The sequence below is a fragment of the Centroberyx affinis genome, unplaced genomic scaffold, assembly GCF_046629955.1.
Source record: "Centroberyx affinis isolate AG114_WGS23_722 - 3 ecotype Tasmania unplaced genomic scaffold, CSIRO-AGI_Caff_v1 ptg003262l_1, whole genome shotgun sequence".
NCBI classification, from domain to species: domain Eukaryota; kingdom Metazoa; phylum Chordata; class Actinopteri; order Beryciformes; family Berycidae; genus Centroberyx; species Centroberyx affinis.
Genome location: NW_027281285.1, coordinates 163,735 through 178,829, shown reverse-complemented (window position 1 = coordinate 178,829; position 15,095 = coordinate 163,735). Strand labels below are relative to the sequence as shown.

The 15,095-nt window shown below is 45.0% G+C and overlaps 1 protein-coding gene across 1 annotated transcript in view; it reads right to left on the bottom strand.

The window, feature by feature from the left end:
• The window catches only part of dlgap2a (discs, large (Drosophila) homolog-associated protein 2a), a 52,333-nt gene extending 37,805 nt beyond the window's left edge, over positions 1 to 14,528 (bottom strand). Inside the window, exons 1-2 of the mRNA XM_071538340.1 lie at positions 14,170 to 14,528; positions 13,389 to 14,136 (exon numbers count right to left, since the gene is read on the bottom strand). Coding sequence (XP_071394441.1) covers positions 13,389 to 14,136; positions 14,170 to 14,468 — 1,047 coding nt within the window. The 5' untranslated portion in view covers positions 14,469 to 14,528. The remainder of the gene's footprint in view (positions 1 to 13,388; positions 14,137 to 14,169) is intronic.
• Positions 14,529 to 15,095: the final 567 nt, after the last annotated feature.

Here is a 15,095-nt window from a genome sequence, read left to right as displayed (position 1 = left end):
AGAAACTCACTCGCTGATACACATTACAGCCTACAACTCTTCAGCTGTTCAGTATTACAGCTTTGCTGCAGCCAAGGTGACAGACTACAGAGGACCTTGACTCAACTGCTGCTGTAAACTGGACTGGGCTGTCAATCACCTTTATTGGCCAAAGGAGACTTGAGATCAGAGGGGGATCAAGTAGAATCAGAGCTATCTCCGTTCACCCTGCAGTAGTTACCGCAGGGGGAAATCTGCCATCAAAACAAGCCAGGCGGTTTACATGTTGCCATTTTCTCCCACTAGTAGAAACAGGCAGTTGAGTATACAGGCTCCTGCATTACCATTATCCCATTCAGAATGAGGAGAGGGTTTCTCACTTGCACTTACTGGCTCTCTTTACTGTTTATGCAGTGTATATTTCAGAGTTTACACACGATTACCATACAAGCAGCATCACAGTAGCCTTAAATATTGAATGTGGATTGAGGAGGAGGATCCTATGTATAGCACTAAGCTGAGGTTAATGCACTTTGACATTACTATTACAGACTATGGTGCATTTTCAGAATTATGATCTTGGTGTAAAGGAAAAGTGTGATTCCATTATGGTACATGCCATTATAGAGCATGTAAAAATGCTGTTATTATGTGATTCTAATGGGTTTCTGTTGGGGTTTGGTTGTGTAGCCTATTAAAATCTGCTGGGCTAACTTCACCCGCTCATGTAATGAACTGATGACGATGGTTCACAAGCTCATTACACACAATACCACTCTCTCTCTCTCTCTCTCTCTCTCTCTCCCCCTTTCTCCCTCTCTCCCCCTCTCTCTCATTTTGCTTTAGTTAAACAGTACAACCGAGTTCAATTACTGTGACAACAACAGTAGCAGCTGAGTCAGGGTCTTAGCCTCCCACAAACAAATGCACACACACTCACGAAGCCACACACACACACACTGACAAAGCCACACGCAGACAACACAACACCACACACACATCCATAGACACACTGAACTGCTGGTTCCTCAGTCACAACAAACCGCAGGCTTCTCTTTTCCCCCTCAGCTGTTCCTGTTTTCCTCGGTGATTTACCATGTTGCACTGACTGTATGGTCCGATCAGCAGCTACAGCTGGACATGTATTTTTATGGTCAATGATTTGCACTCATAAAAGATGACATTGTCAGTGATCATTAAATCTTCCACGGAGGTTGAGGGCTTCTCCGATGCTGCATCCATCTGTCACTTTAAGATCCTGGCAGGCACGGCGGCCTCGGCGCAGTGCCAGTCCACCAAACTCTAGATTTCATTAAGTTATATCCGCCTTGGTTGCATATTTCTTCTTCATTTTTCCATAGTTATATCCGACTTGGTTCCATATTTCTCTTACTTTGCTCCTAGACTTGGAGAGACAGTAACACTGGACGAGGGCTATTGTCAAGACCACCTTAGTTGAGTCTAAGTTAATTCGAAGACCAGGTCCAAAGAGGGTCGAGATCCAGTCAAGACCACAAGACACCAGAGCAAATCAAGTCCTATTCAAGAGCAAAATAGGCAATAAACAGTGTACATGTCTTTGCAAATGTAGAAATAATGAATAAGGAGTTTCTTAAGGATCAATAGAAATGTAGAGCCTTTGACTAATCAATGCATATAAGTTGTTTACAGTGCTGGGGAGAAAATAAACAAAGGTGAACCAGGTGGAGGAAAAAACATATCTGAAAATTTTCAAAGAGTCAAAACAGACCTGAGACAGAGTCACGTCTTGGTCTTGAGACTGGACCCAGACTAGTTTGAAAACAGCCTACAGCAGACATTTTGTCTCACAACGAACAGTGCAGCCGCCTCTTCTTCGGGAAGAGACTGCTACATTATTCATTTCATACATTTCCCCATTCTGATTATTATACTGATTATGCTGATTGTACTGATTCCCGGTGCTTTCTGGGAGAGGCCATGAAACTTTCTTACACCAATCAATGACTAATTGACTAATCACAGGTTCACAATGAACTGGGTGGCAGTTGACTGGCTGTGGCAAATATCAGGAGGAGATATGCTACATCCAAATGTCACTAATGCGTCAGAAAGCAGCCGTCACACACATGACACTGATGGTCGAGAATAGCATAGCCCAATCATATTTTCAGTGGAAATGTCACGTATTGGAAAATAACAATTGGAATGCTATTATTATCTATTCAAAAGAAAAAAACAGAAAGTGATCTTTTCCAATGCTGGCCAGTTAAAAATGAAATCCTGCAAGGTTTATAGGTTTATAGGAAGTGGATTTCTCAACAGTGAAAGAGCAGAAAATGTGTTTGAAACTCACAGACTTTTCAGGCGTGTTATAATCATGTGAAATTAAATATAATTCGCTCCAGTTATTTGTTGTTTATATATCCTGGAAAACATGGAGTTGCTCCCTGTGACGCTAATTCTGCTAACCTCCGGCATCGACGCACGCCCACCTGCGATTAGCATGCTAACAAGTGTCACGTCAACTCAAAACAGCTTGAATAATTGATCAATTATGGTTTTATTATGAGCCAGTCTTTGTTAATCACAGAGAACTTTGGATCAAAGCAGCCTTTGACTCATACGTGTGATCTGTGTGCTGGAGTTAGCATAGTGGAGGGCATGGCGTGATTGATGGGGATTACGGCTTGAAAGTGACGCGTCCTCTGGGTCCGTAAAGCTCCGTAGAAGATTTCGGTGCAGGCGTGCTGCTAAATGCAGCGCGGAAAAGTGTATTGACAGATGTATATGCGGCACACAAAGACGCACTACCGTAACCTTGCAGAAACAACACAGACACACACACACACAAGTATACACACATGCGGGAAAAGACAGAGACGCATGCAAAGACTTCACCTTCTAGCAAAAATATGCACACACCAACACACACGTGCACGCGCACAAACACAGACAAACGCACACGTACACACACACACACACACACACAAACACACGCCACGATAAGAGTCATTCATCTCCCCCTCAAAGACAGGCATGCACAACCTACCGAACGGAGTCGATGGGTTAATTAAGTCTTGGAGGGGTTTGATATTTTTAGACGTCTAATTAATGAACGGAACGCCAGAGGACAGGCACAAGCTGTGGTGAGATTTGTTTAATTTGGATTCGCTGATAAACTGGATAGATTGTAGGTTGTCTCCCTCTGTAGATACAAAAACACAGGCTGGGCAGCAGTGTGTGTGTGTGTGTGTTCACAGATAAATCAGCCCAGACCAAAGCTGGTTACATGCTGATCGACTGTTAAAACACACACGGATGCATCCCAGCTGAGATATGGATTTTTGTCTACACGAAAACTCACCACAGACCTAAAGATCCTAACTAATGGAACAAAAGGGATTCAGAGATTACAAGCCCACTGAGAAGATGTGCAGCAGATACACACATCCGCTCTCTGAAGGTTACGAAGACTACGAAACAAACAAGTACAGAACCTGTTCGGTCCCGCGGCACATTTGGGCCGATGACGTAGAGAAGAGGTTTTACGGGAGCGGTGTGAAAATTCACAGCTGAAGTGTGAAGATTCAAAGTTAAAACAGACCTTTTACTTCCTTGTAATAATGAGATACAGCTCATTAAAGAGCATACGTGACTTATAGAAGAGGTTTTTTTTCGATTGACGGTGGGGAAAAAAAATCTCAGCTGGATCTCCTTCGAAGCAACTCACTACGGCCGAGATGTTTCTGCACGATATCTTTGACGATAAATAATGCATTGGTGTAAATGGCCAGTGGGCATGCTAGCAGGATTGTGCAGAGGTTTGAATATCGGGCTTTGAGTGTCCACCTTTAGTTTAAGTGCTCTGGCAAGCCCATAGCGCTATTCTCCTCGGCTTTGCAGGAAGCCACAGGGGGGTGGAGGGTGGAGGGGGGGGGGGGGGGTTATGCAGGCCTCAGCCAATGCTCCTGCAGTGCATTTCATTGATTAACTCTGCAGCTCTATCTACACACAGCGCCTCTCCCATCAAGCCACATAAGTCACTGCCATTGAGTAAAGAAATAGAGAGAGATAGATAGACGGAGAGGCAGAAACAGAGAGGGAGGGAGGGAGGGAGGGAGGAAGAGGGATGTAGGAAGCGGGATGGGAGAGAGAGAGAGGGAGAGAGAGAGAGAGAGAGAGAGAGAGACCTTAAAGACTCAATCATTGGTAATCCCACCCACCAGCCTCCGGCCCATCATTTCCTCCCACAAGATTGCATGGAGACGCGGTGTGTGTCTGTGTGTGTGTGTGTGTGTGTGTGTGTGTGTGTGTGTTGGAACAGGTGCTGTTTTCTCGTCTCCCTCCCTCTCCTTCCCACCGCGCTGGGAGAATGAACACATGGATTCCTAACTACCCAACTGTTTGCCTCCGCACACTCCGTCTCCCTCGCAGAAAATCGTACAGAGATTATATTATGAGATAATATCACGTCCCCCCCTTTCACCTCTCATCTCTCTTCCACACACACGTTGGTATGGCTATACTTGTGACCTTCATTGAAGACATTCATACCCCTAAACCTAATCATAATTCTAATCTTAACCCTTAAACCAAGTCCAAACCCTAAACCAGTCCCCTAAAGAAGCGAGGACCAGCAGAATGTCCTCACTTTGGAGGATTCTCCTCATCTTTGTATACTTATGAAGGCATTCGGTCCTCATAAGTATAGAAATACAAGACCACACACACACACACACACATACACAAAGAAATCCTGCCCCACATGTACAAAGGCTGATTTCCTTGGAGGTATAAGTGTCTTTGGTGTTCGTTGTGCAGAGGCTTCAAAGCTTCTTCAAGGCCTCGTTGTCTGTGAAATCCCCATTTGTCAGGGGTACAGTGGTCACACTGGACTACGTCTACACAACGGACGCAGTCCTTCCTCCCAAGGACAACTACATACATACACAAAAACAGGCCATCTCAGAGGAAACACCAGCAGTAGGAGGGGACTCGCCATCTGTCTCCTTCATGGCATCAACACTGTTAAAAAAACAGCTTCTGGTGATGTAACTTCCATTCCTGGGTCCATTTTCTTGTTTGGTGTATTTTTCTTATTCCCATGGATAACTGGGAAAAACTTAGATGATGTAAGGTCACATGAAGATGTTTCTAGTGCAGCTACAATTGAGTTGAATTGCGGACAATTTTTCATCGATCTAAAACATCAGCGGTAAACGTCAGGTTTTGGTGTCAGTCGCTCAGAATCAAAGAGTGAGAGCTTCTTTCTAGAGCCGCCATTTTGCACCGACATTCAACAGTCATACAGGGAGAAATCCATCGTAGAAGAGGCAGAGAGACCAGTTTCTCCCTCAACAGTAGCCTCAATAGACCAGAATGTAATGCAGCCACAAGACATGTTGAGTTTTGAGTAAGGGGTGACTCGTTTTTTTCTGGACCTGAAAGTCTTGCTCTCTTGCTCTGTTATCATTATTGCTCTCTCTACATACATGTAAAACCAACAGCTGAATGCAACAAGTAGCCTACACGCACGTTGTCTGGGGGTTGTCAAAAGGCATTGTGGGAAACGTAGGAAATCTGAAGTCTTCTAACTGAAGTAGAAGTAGACAAGGCAGATTGAGCGAAAGTGGATAGAACAAAAAGATAAATTACTACACTAAGTACACTTCACAGATTGATGATCTATGATCTATGACAGTGTAACAGTATCTGGGTGAATTGTGTTGCATCAGACCTTCATTTGGCCAATGAAGCAGATAAGATATTTATCCAACCAGTCTGTGCCACAGTTCAGTGAGGTTCAGTTCAGTTCAATTCATTCATTAGCACATAATTTGAAAGCATATTGCTGGAGAAATAATCAAAATTCTTTAGACCATGATCCCATAACCCCTTGTATCCATGTCTGTGTATGTGTGTGTGTACACAGTATGTGTGTATACAACTTACTTCAGTAGGCAATGCAAAATGCATCTGACTGTAGTTATCACACGAAAATGACTCAATTGGTTTCCATTGGAGGCTCAGGTCTCCTCATGCAGCAGTGGACTAACACATTACCTCTATCCATTGTATCTACAAAACCTGGAGATACAAAAAGCGCTGCCATATTGCTGACATGCATGACAGTAACATCACTTTGGTTGCACTGCAGCTGAGATCGTCAAAAATAGATTTGCTAAGACTTTAGTGAATTCGCTGAAGAGGAGATATGAAGAAAAGATTGATTTAATTGGAGATCTGGATCCCAACAAGATCGATAAAGCTAGTCTGAGTCAAGACAGGTCAACATTACCTGTGTTGTGCCAAACTATATTCCCTAAATCATGTGTCTCCCTGGTGGTGTGTCCTCATTTTGTCCTCTGCTGTGTGTTGCTGTTTTGCCGCTGCACAAGGAAATTATTGTGGGAGAAATGTGCTCGGTAAATGAGTAAAGTAAAGTAGACTAAGATATAGCCTGACAACTTTCTTGCAGAATCAATTGTAGTTTAGTTTCAAACACAAACGTGATCTCCATTTAGTGAGGTGACTAGTAAAATGTTGTTTTACCATTTGAAAAGCAAGCGATAAAATCACAATCAACAAAAACTGAAATGATTTTGGTATTTTATTCCCTGGAGTGAAACTGGGTGAAGACAGCACCCGGGGAAACACATTTGGCACATTTTCTAACAATAAAAAGACATTTTCAACATTTCAGGGGATTACAAAGAATTAAAGTAGACTACTAAAACTAACCTAACTGCCACATAATGAACAGAGATCATGCATGTTTGCATTTTTATTATCTCAAACCACAAGCATCAAATGATTCTACAAGGGAATTATCAGCCTATCTGCTTTATTTAATTATCAAGCACACTTTCCCAACAACAATTCCCTTGTGCAGTGGCAAAATATCAACACACACCGAGGACAAAAGGAGGTCACACAGCCAGGGAAGCACACTGTTTAGGCAATACTAATTTTGGCACAACAAAGGTTTGTCAGACTTGCTGCTGTCAACACTGCAAACACCATGGTCGACTTCTGATGTGTGGTTGGCTGCTCCAATAAAGCAGGAAAAACAGCAGAGAAGAAATTATTGTATAGACTTCCAAAAACTGTCGCACATCAAGGAGAATAAACAAAACCATTAGCAGAAAAAAGAAGACAACTATGGAAAGTCTTAATCAATTGCAAAGACGGCATATTTGCATCACATCACCACAGAAGCACACATAAGCTCCTATCTTTACTGTTGATGTTGATTAATACACCTGCACTGATGTAGATTTTAAAAGCCAATTTTAAAAGACTCTGTGGGATGGTAAACGTCTTATCTGCTTTTGAAAATATCACATGCCAAATGAACTTTGGGTCTGGCTATTGAATTATCACTAAAATAAATAGATGTTCAGTAAATATTACACACTGTTTCTTTTTTAGCGTTTTGTTGTGGAGAACATCTCAGCGTTCTGATTTACTCTGCAGTACTCTTCCTTTCCAGTGAGGAGTAGAAACTAATCCACATGCTACATGGATGCTGAGTGGTGAGAAAAGTGAAAGCAATTATCAACGATGCAACGCGGCCTCTGTTTAATCAATACATTCATTGTGGGCGATAATAATGATAATGTGACACTACTGATCCCCTGGAGCTGCTGAGGGTTTAGCATGTTGCTCAAGGACACTTCAGCAGAGCAGGTGGGTTCTCCGGCTTTTAAGATTTCTTAATATTATATTTCTTATCTATTCATTTGACATGAAAGATAAACCATTAGATGTGTTCAAAATCATTAACGTCCTGTAACAGGACAAAGGAGGTGAGAATAGAAGGACTCTCTCTCCTGGTCTCCAGCTGCTCCTCGTCTGATCTATGCTAGACCTCATCTGGTTCTAAAATTACTGCCTACTAGCAATTAACCTTTTTCGAATGCACTGGCTCAGATCATCTTCAGGTCTGATGCCAGCGGAACGCCTGACAAATTGAGTCATTATGGAAAACACAGAAGATGACTACAGAGTTAATGTGTAGATAGTTTTTTGTGTGTGAGACCAGTGGTTTCCAAAGAAGGGTCCTGGGTGGGTTATAGAGTCTCCAGCAGTATGAGATGGAGTAAAATCTCATCAAAATTTCTGATATATTCCACAGTGACCAAATGTTTGAATTTATCTCAATTTTGTACACCTATAGTATAGCCAAGCACTGCATGTAATTCTCTATTAAATAACTTCTAGCCTAGGGAAAGTAGGCCACCATCTTCCTCTCTCCATCAATGGTCAAGTTGTAGAGAGGGTCTCCTCCTTCCAGTTCCTTGGGACCACTATCCACGAATCCCTAGCATGGGATCTTAACACCAGTCTCATAGTCAGTAAAGCCCACCAGCGACTCTACTTCCTGCGGCAGCTGAAGAAGTTCGGGGTCAGTCAGAAAGCCATGACTCACTTCTATAGATCTGCAATTGAGAGTGTGCTCACCTTTTCCATTCTTGTCTGGTATGGCCACACAACCACTCAGGACAAGACTAAGCTTGAGAAAGTGATAGGCAGAGCATCTAAAATCATTGGTTGTAGTCTTTCCTTGCTTGCATCACTCCACCAGAATAATCAGGAAGGCTAAAAATATCACCACAGATCCCTCTCATCCGGCATATTACCTCTTTAATCTTCTCCCATCAGATAGAAGATACAGGAGCATTAAGTGTAGAACATCTCGCTTCAGGGATAGCACCTACCTCAAAGCCATCAGGCATCTGAACTTGCACTGATTATCTCTAAATGCACTTAACCTAGCACTTTAACATGGTATGCACTTTACTATGTGCAGGATAACGTGCTGTTTTCTGGGTATTGTGCCGTAAATGTAAATTCTGTGTGTTGTATATTGCTGTTTACTGTTTTACTGTGTGTATATTATGTGCTGCTATTGCATTGTTGTTGTAGGAGAGTGAACCAAGACAAATTCCTATCAACTATGTTGACATGGCAATAACATTTTTGAATCTTGAATCTTGGAACTAGGGGTTCCTGGGACAAAATCTTATCAAGTGGTGACTAATACGTATCTATATGGTTGTCCATTAGGGAACCCCTGTGTGTGTGTGTGTGTGTGTGTGTGTGTGTGAATAGGTGGTGCGCAGTGTTAGCTTTCAGTCACAGTGCCAGGTTTCTTTCTGCTGCTCTGCACTTCCCTTTGTCTTTTAATCATCAGCCTTTCTGCCTCTGAAGCCTCCACCTTTGGCAAGCCAACATGGCAATTAATTGGCTTATTAAATCCCTCCGCAATGCCCTATCAGCAAAACTATCAAAGACTAATCCTCCCTTTGTACGGCTGTTTGCGGGGAGAGAACAGCGTTTGCGTTCGCCGGAACGGCCGACTTAATCAGGGCTGAGAGTTGTCAGTAAAACAAAGTTATTGTGCTGTGAAGTTGCGGGCCGGGTGCAGGAGGAGGCAGCCCAGGTTTATTTACATCTCTAATTCTGAAATATAACAATATAATGTGTGTGTGTGTGAGCGAGAGCGAGAGCGAGAGAGAGCGAGAGAGAGAGAGAGAAAGAGAGACACACACCCATATGCACAGTCTGAAACTTGTCCAGGTGAGGCTGTCACATCCAGTAGATTAATGCTTTGCCACCATCACCTCTTTTCATTTATATCAAGCTTGCTGTCAAACTCTTAAGGGGATAACAAGAACCAGAAAACTGCGTGTGTGTGTGTGTGTGTTTTGGGAAGGGCTAATTGAGGCTAATTTGTGAAATGACTTAGCCAGAGACGGGGAGACAGAGAGTGATGGCTGATGCCAGGTCTGATTTCCCAACATTTGTCATTTCAGAGAAAGAGCAGCCAATGTTACTTCATCTCTGTCTTCCCCAAGGCCCGGCTAATTGATGTCTTATATGTACACTCGCCCACCCGCACGCACTTGAGCATTCACACACACACCTAGGTACATATACACACATGGGCGTCCTGGTGGCTCAGTTGGCTCCTGGGTTCAAATCTGGCCTAGGATCTTTGGCACATGTGATCCCCTTTCCCTAATTCATTCCTGTCTCTCTCTAGTGTGACTGTAAAATGAATGCCCAAAAATAAATTTTGGGCTCCTTTAAAGATTCACACAAAGACGCTTCAATCAGTGAAGTTTCACACCGTCCTGAAGTGTTTGCTGTCTCATAATTTTGCAACATTTCAAAAGTTTTGCATTCCCTCTGTCGTCAACCAAGGACACAAACAAGGTGACTTGCCCATCATCAAACCATCTGGTGTGCGAAAAACAGAGAAACACCCCCCACACACCAAATTTAAGACTCTCACACACACACACATATGGTCAGACATACACACACACTCCCTGGACACATTTTAGATTGTTACAGTGCAGCCAGTCATAGGTGATGCCAATCCAGGAGCAACAGGAGGTGAAAACTTCTCAATGTGACCCCTCGGTGTGTGGAGCATCACTCCTGTCTATTGGCTCCGTCTGTCTGCCTGACTGCTCCTGTTGATGAGCAGTAGTAGTAGCCGCGGGGAGCGAAAACAGCCATCTCTTTCACCGCTTCCTCCCCTCTGCCTCCCGGAGCGTCCGTGTGAAATCCACCGAGGCGCAGACCTTGGCGGTATCTCCAACTTTCTCCCTTCCTCTCTCTCTCTCTCCCTCGATGTATTTTCTATCTCTCGGAGAGGGCATCGATTCCCCCCGGGGAGGAACGATGCGTCATCCTGCGCGGATTGGATTGATAAGGCAGGGCTAAATATAGCCCTGCGGCAGGAAGCAGGACGGGAGGGTATTTTTAGAAGTGTTTATGGTGCCGCGACTCGGACGCTACCTCAGCTGAATGACCAAACGGAGGGAGGGAGGCGAGCGCTAAAGTCCGCCACCGTCTCCTTGAGACATTAGTGCACTTAGCGGGATTGTAAAAAAAAACACAGGATGAGTGGAGCCTGTGCTGTCTGTCTAGTTCAAAATTATCATCACTTATGCTTAAAAATATGCTACTTAAAATTAGACTTCTAAACCCTCAGAACTTCACTTAAATTTTCTGTTGACGCCCGCTTAGATAGAGTAGTTTCTTTTGACTCCATTGGCTGGTTTGAATAATGTATCGGCTTTCCGTTTACAAGAGCCTCTAATCCATACAACACACTCTGCTTAGAGCACCGAGTCTCCGCGGCCTCTTTCCCTACGTGCTGAAGTGCTCACTTTATTTTGGCTGCTGGCGGTACTTACGCGATGCTATCAAATATCACATTGTTGTATATCGAGCGGTATTGTTACGCGATCCATTTTTCCCCGGTCGGATTTGCAATTTGGGAGACAAGAATGCTTTTTTCTTATTATCATATACCCTTCAGTGTGCATACAAAACCCCTGAGACGTTCTCTATGTCTGTAAAATGCTGATTCACTCTGAATTCATCCCTGCGGTGCTACGGGGTCTCCCACAGAGCCAATCATGGGCCTGAGCTAAGTGCTGCCTTTTTCTAAGATGACACATATGAGAGACACAGCCTGACAACAAGGTAAGAATCAGCATTGATCTCCGGTCTTTTCTTCCCCTTGCCCGACTCTTCCCCCCCAGTGCAGGTCATTGAGGGAGCTAATTGATTGTTTGTGCTGTGCAGGTTCCTTCCACTACCAGCCCCATGCTGGGCTATGTGACAGCTTCACACTGTAAAAATCCAGGCCAGGCACAAACAAGACACTGTCTTTTAGATCAATCAGAAGTCCAGCTGAGATGAGCAACTTTCCTTCCTTGTCTATTGAGCGGCAATGCCTATAGAGAGATGTATTGTACAATGCAGGCTTAAGGATTGGGATTGATGCTTCTCAATGAGCTGCTTTGCCTGAGGGTTATGAATTTTACATTGAGGTGTATGGTCAGTCAGTGTCTCCAGCGACTGAGAGATAACACTGATGGGCGAATTCACAAAAGTATTGCGCGGCTTTTGCTGACGCTAAACCTGTGCAAATAAAACAAAATTCACAATGCACTCGCAAAGGGTGAAATGGACCGCTAACTGCGCTGCCACGCAAATAGCGTCTCAGTGCTCTGTGCTATTTGCACGTATTCAAATTAGGTAATATTCATACATTTGGTGCAAAATTTGCCCTTTTCTATGTAAATGAGCCTCATTGCAAAAACAGTCCAATTCACAAAGATCGGCGCTAATTGCCACACGCAGTTACAGTGAAATTATTAGCGTCTTCAGAGAGTTGGTGGTAATTGAAGCATTTATAAGGGGTGTCACACCCAGACTTTCCAGTGATCATGGCAGCAGTGATCGTAGGCAGGCGAAGGCATCGTAATGCCAGGCGTGCTCGTGAGCAGATATTTTGAAGGAGAATATCACTTGTTGATTTAACTGAGAATCAAATTGAAATGACCTTGCAAATGTCTCTGCAACAATTCCACCTTTGTGTGACCTAAAAATAAAATTGTCTGTAAATACAGTCTGTAAATAATATTTTGACATTATTATTATTATTACTATAGAACTTTAACAAAGATTGCTTCACAAACAAAAGCAAATAAATCAGTACAACCAAACAATCAATACTCAATTTCTCACTCTGAAAATATTTTCACTTATCTCACTAGTCAGCACAGTGGGCCTTATTTTGGCCTAAAGATTCAACGCCATGGACAGCTCCGCTCAAACTCATTTATTTTGGGATGCAGTGAGATGCAATGACAAACTTGCCTGTGTCAATTCCCTCCAGACTAGGATATTAAATCCCAAATATGGTTTCTCACTGTCCCGGTTAAATTTCTTGCCTGAAGTTTTGAGGAATGCCTCTGCACCTCGTCAGTCAGGACTTGCAGCTCGCGGTCTAAAAATCTTTCTCTTTCACTCTGCCATTGTCCTGCCTACTGTGTTCTTGGCACAAAGGCAACATTTATATTTTGCCACATTGATAATTGCAATCAGACGCAAAACAGGGGCAAATTGCACTCAGTTGCAACATGTTATGGCCGTGTTTGCGCTGGCATATCATTAGCGCAATATCTTTTGAGACGGAGCAAATAGCGGTTGCAAATGATACGCAGTTCATGGTGCTATTAGCGGCTGCAATCCATTCTTTGTGAATTCGCCCCTGAATGTTTTCTTTCATGGCTTCACTTGCTAAACACTACCAGTCAGATCTTTCTCTCTCCAAAGCACCATCTGTCCATCCCTCCAAATAGTCATCATCAATCCATCTGTAGATCCATGCATCAAACAAAATAAGTTTGTTAACTTGTGCAATTCTCTAAGGTGGTAAGCTCCAGCTCCATGAGCCATTGAGAGGTGTGCATGCGGGTTTTCATTCCAACCAAAAACTACAGCAGCTGATTAGCTCACCTGCTAATCAGTTGGAAAGAAAACCTGCATACTTGGCACTTGGCTCTCAATAGCAAGTTTGAAGACCACTGCTCGAGCACATCCAGCTCTCAACTCACCTGTAGATAGTGGCAGGGCCTGAGGTTGGGCTTGAGGTCAGTGGGCGTCATGGGTTTCTCCAGGTTGAGCGAAGACTTCCTGTAGGCCTCCTTGGCTTGGCTGACCGTTAGCGTGGACCAGGAGCTCCTCTTCATGAACTTGCCCTCTGGCGCCATGCTTATGCTCTCGCAGGCCGAGCACTTGACGTCGTTGTTACTCTTGGAGGTCTTGAGCGACAGGTCCCCCGGCAGGTGGCTGTGCACCGAGTCGGGGTAGCAGTGGCTGATGTGATCCACGGGGTGTCGCGACATGACGCTCGGCGTCCGGTACGTGCTGTCGCTGTCCAGGTTGTCGTCCGAGCTCCACCAGCCTCCCGAGCGCTGTTTGCCACTGCTGTCGTTTTTGCGTTCTTTGCTCTTGCTGCGTTTGCTGTGTTTGTGGTGGCCGTGGTGGTGGTGATGGTGATGGTGTGAGCTGTCCCGGTGCGAATCGCCTTTGGTGCCGTTCATCTTGGAGGATCCTTCTAGAGAGTGGGACTTGGTGAAGAGCTTCTGCACCGAGTGGACCAAGTGGCGTATTCGCCCGGGGCTTTCGTTGCGCTGCTCCGTAGTCGTGGTGGTGGTGGAGGTGCGTTGGTACTGCAGCGTGTGGAAGCCGTCGCGATGCAGTGGCATCTGCTTCTCGAACTGGTCCAGGAGATTGGCCGGGATCCGGTTCATCTTGCCGCTGCCGCCGTGCGAGGACGAGCCGCCGTCGTCTCGGGAATCCCTGCCGCCGGAGGTGGTGCCGCCGCTGTCCCGCGAGCCGCTGCCGTAGTGCATGCGGGGAAAAGTGCTGCTGGAGACGGAGTGGTCGGTGGCGGACATGGACACGGGCATCACCATGCACTCCGAGTGGATGGAGCTCCTCGGGGAACAGCGGTGGTGACCGTCGAGCGGGCAGCTCTCGGTGGGGCTGAGGAGGTAGGAGGGGGGCCGTGAGTCGCCATGGTGTAGGTGGTGGTCCAGGGGGTGGTCGCAGTCGACCAGGCCGCAGGTGTGGCCTGAGGTGGGGGAGGTGAGCTGGAGCTGGGTGGGGCGGCCACCAGAGAGACCCTTCATGTTCCTGGGTGGAGGGGAGTAGCTGTCCTCATCGAAGTACTGCGAGGGCGACCATGAATACTGCTGGTCTGCAGATGAGGAGAGAGGGAGAGAGAGAGAAAGAGAGGGGGAGAGAGAGAGAGAGAGAGAGAGAGAGAGAGAGAGAGAGAGAGAGAGATATTAGATCGCATCCAGGGTAAAAAAAGCATTTGCCCAGAGAAAGAAATGCATTTCACGCTTAATGATCAGGGGAAAAAAGCCTAGTACCAAATGACATGTCCCCAAACAGTTTGGTCATTATCCACCACATTCTCATTCTCTACACCTTTTCCAACCACAGAGAACATAAAAAAAAGTCAAAAAGTAGCATAACAGAAATGAGAAAGTGAAATCAGCAAATAGCACACACAAAATCTCAGCCCTCTTATTTTTCCCCTCCTCTATCTAAGTCTGCGATGCCGTACTGCTCGGGAGACAGGGCGAAGGAGAGAATGAAAGAAAGAGAGAGAAGGGGAGGCGACAGGTATGGGGGCCGCATTGCCATTTATCCAATGCAAAGTGAAATAATAGCCTATCACTCCGTGGCGCTGGTGTCATCCGTCAAAGCCCTGAGGAGAACGCTTTGAGGCGTACGGCTGGAGAGGCGTC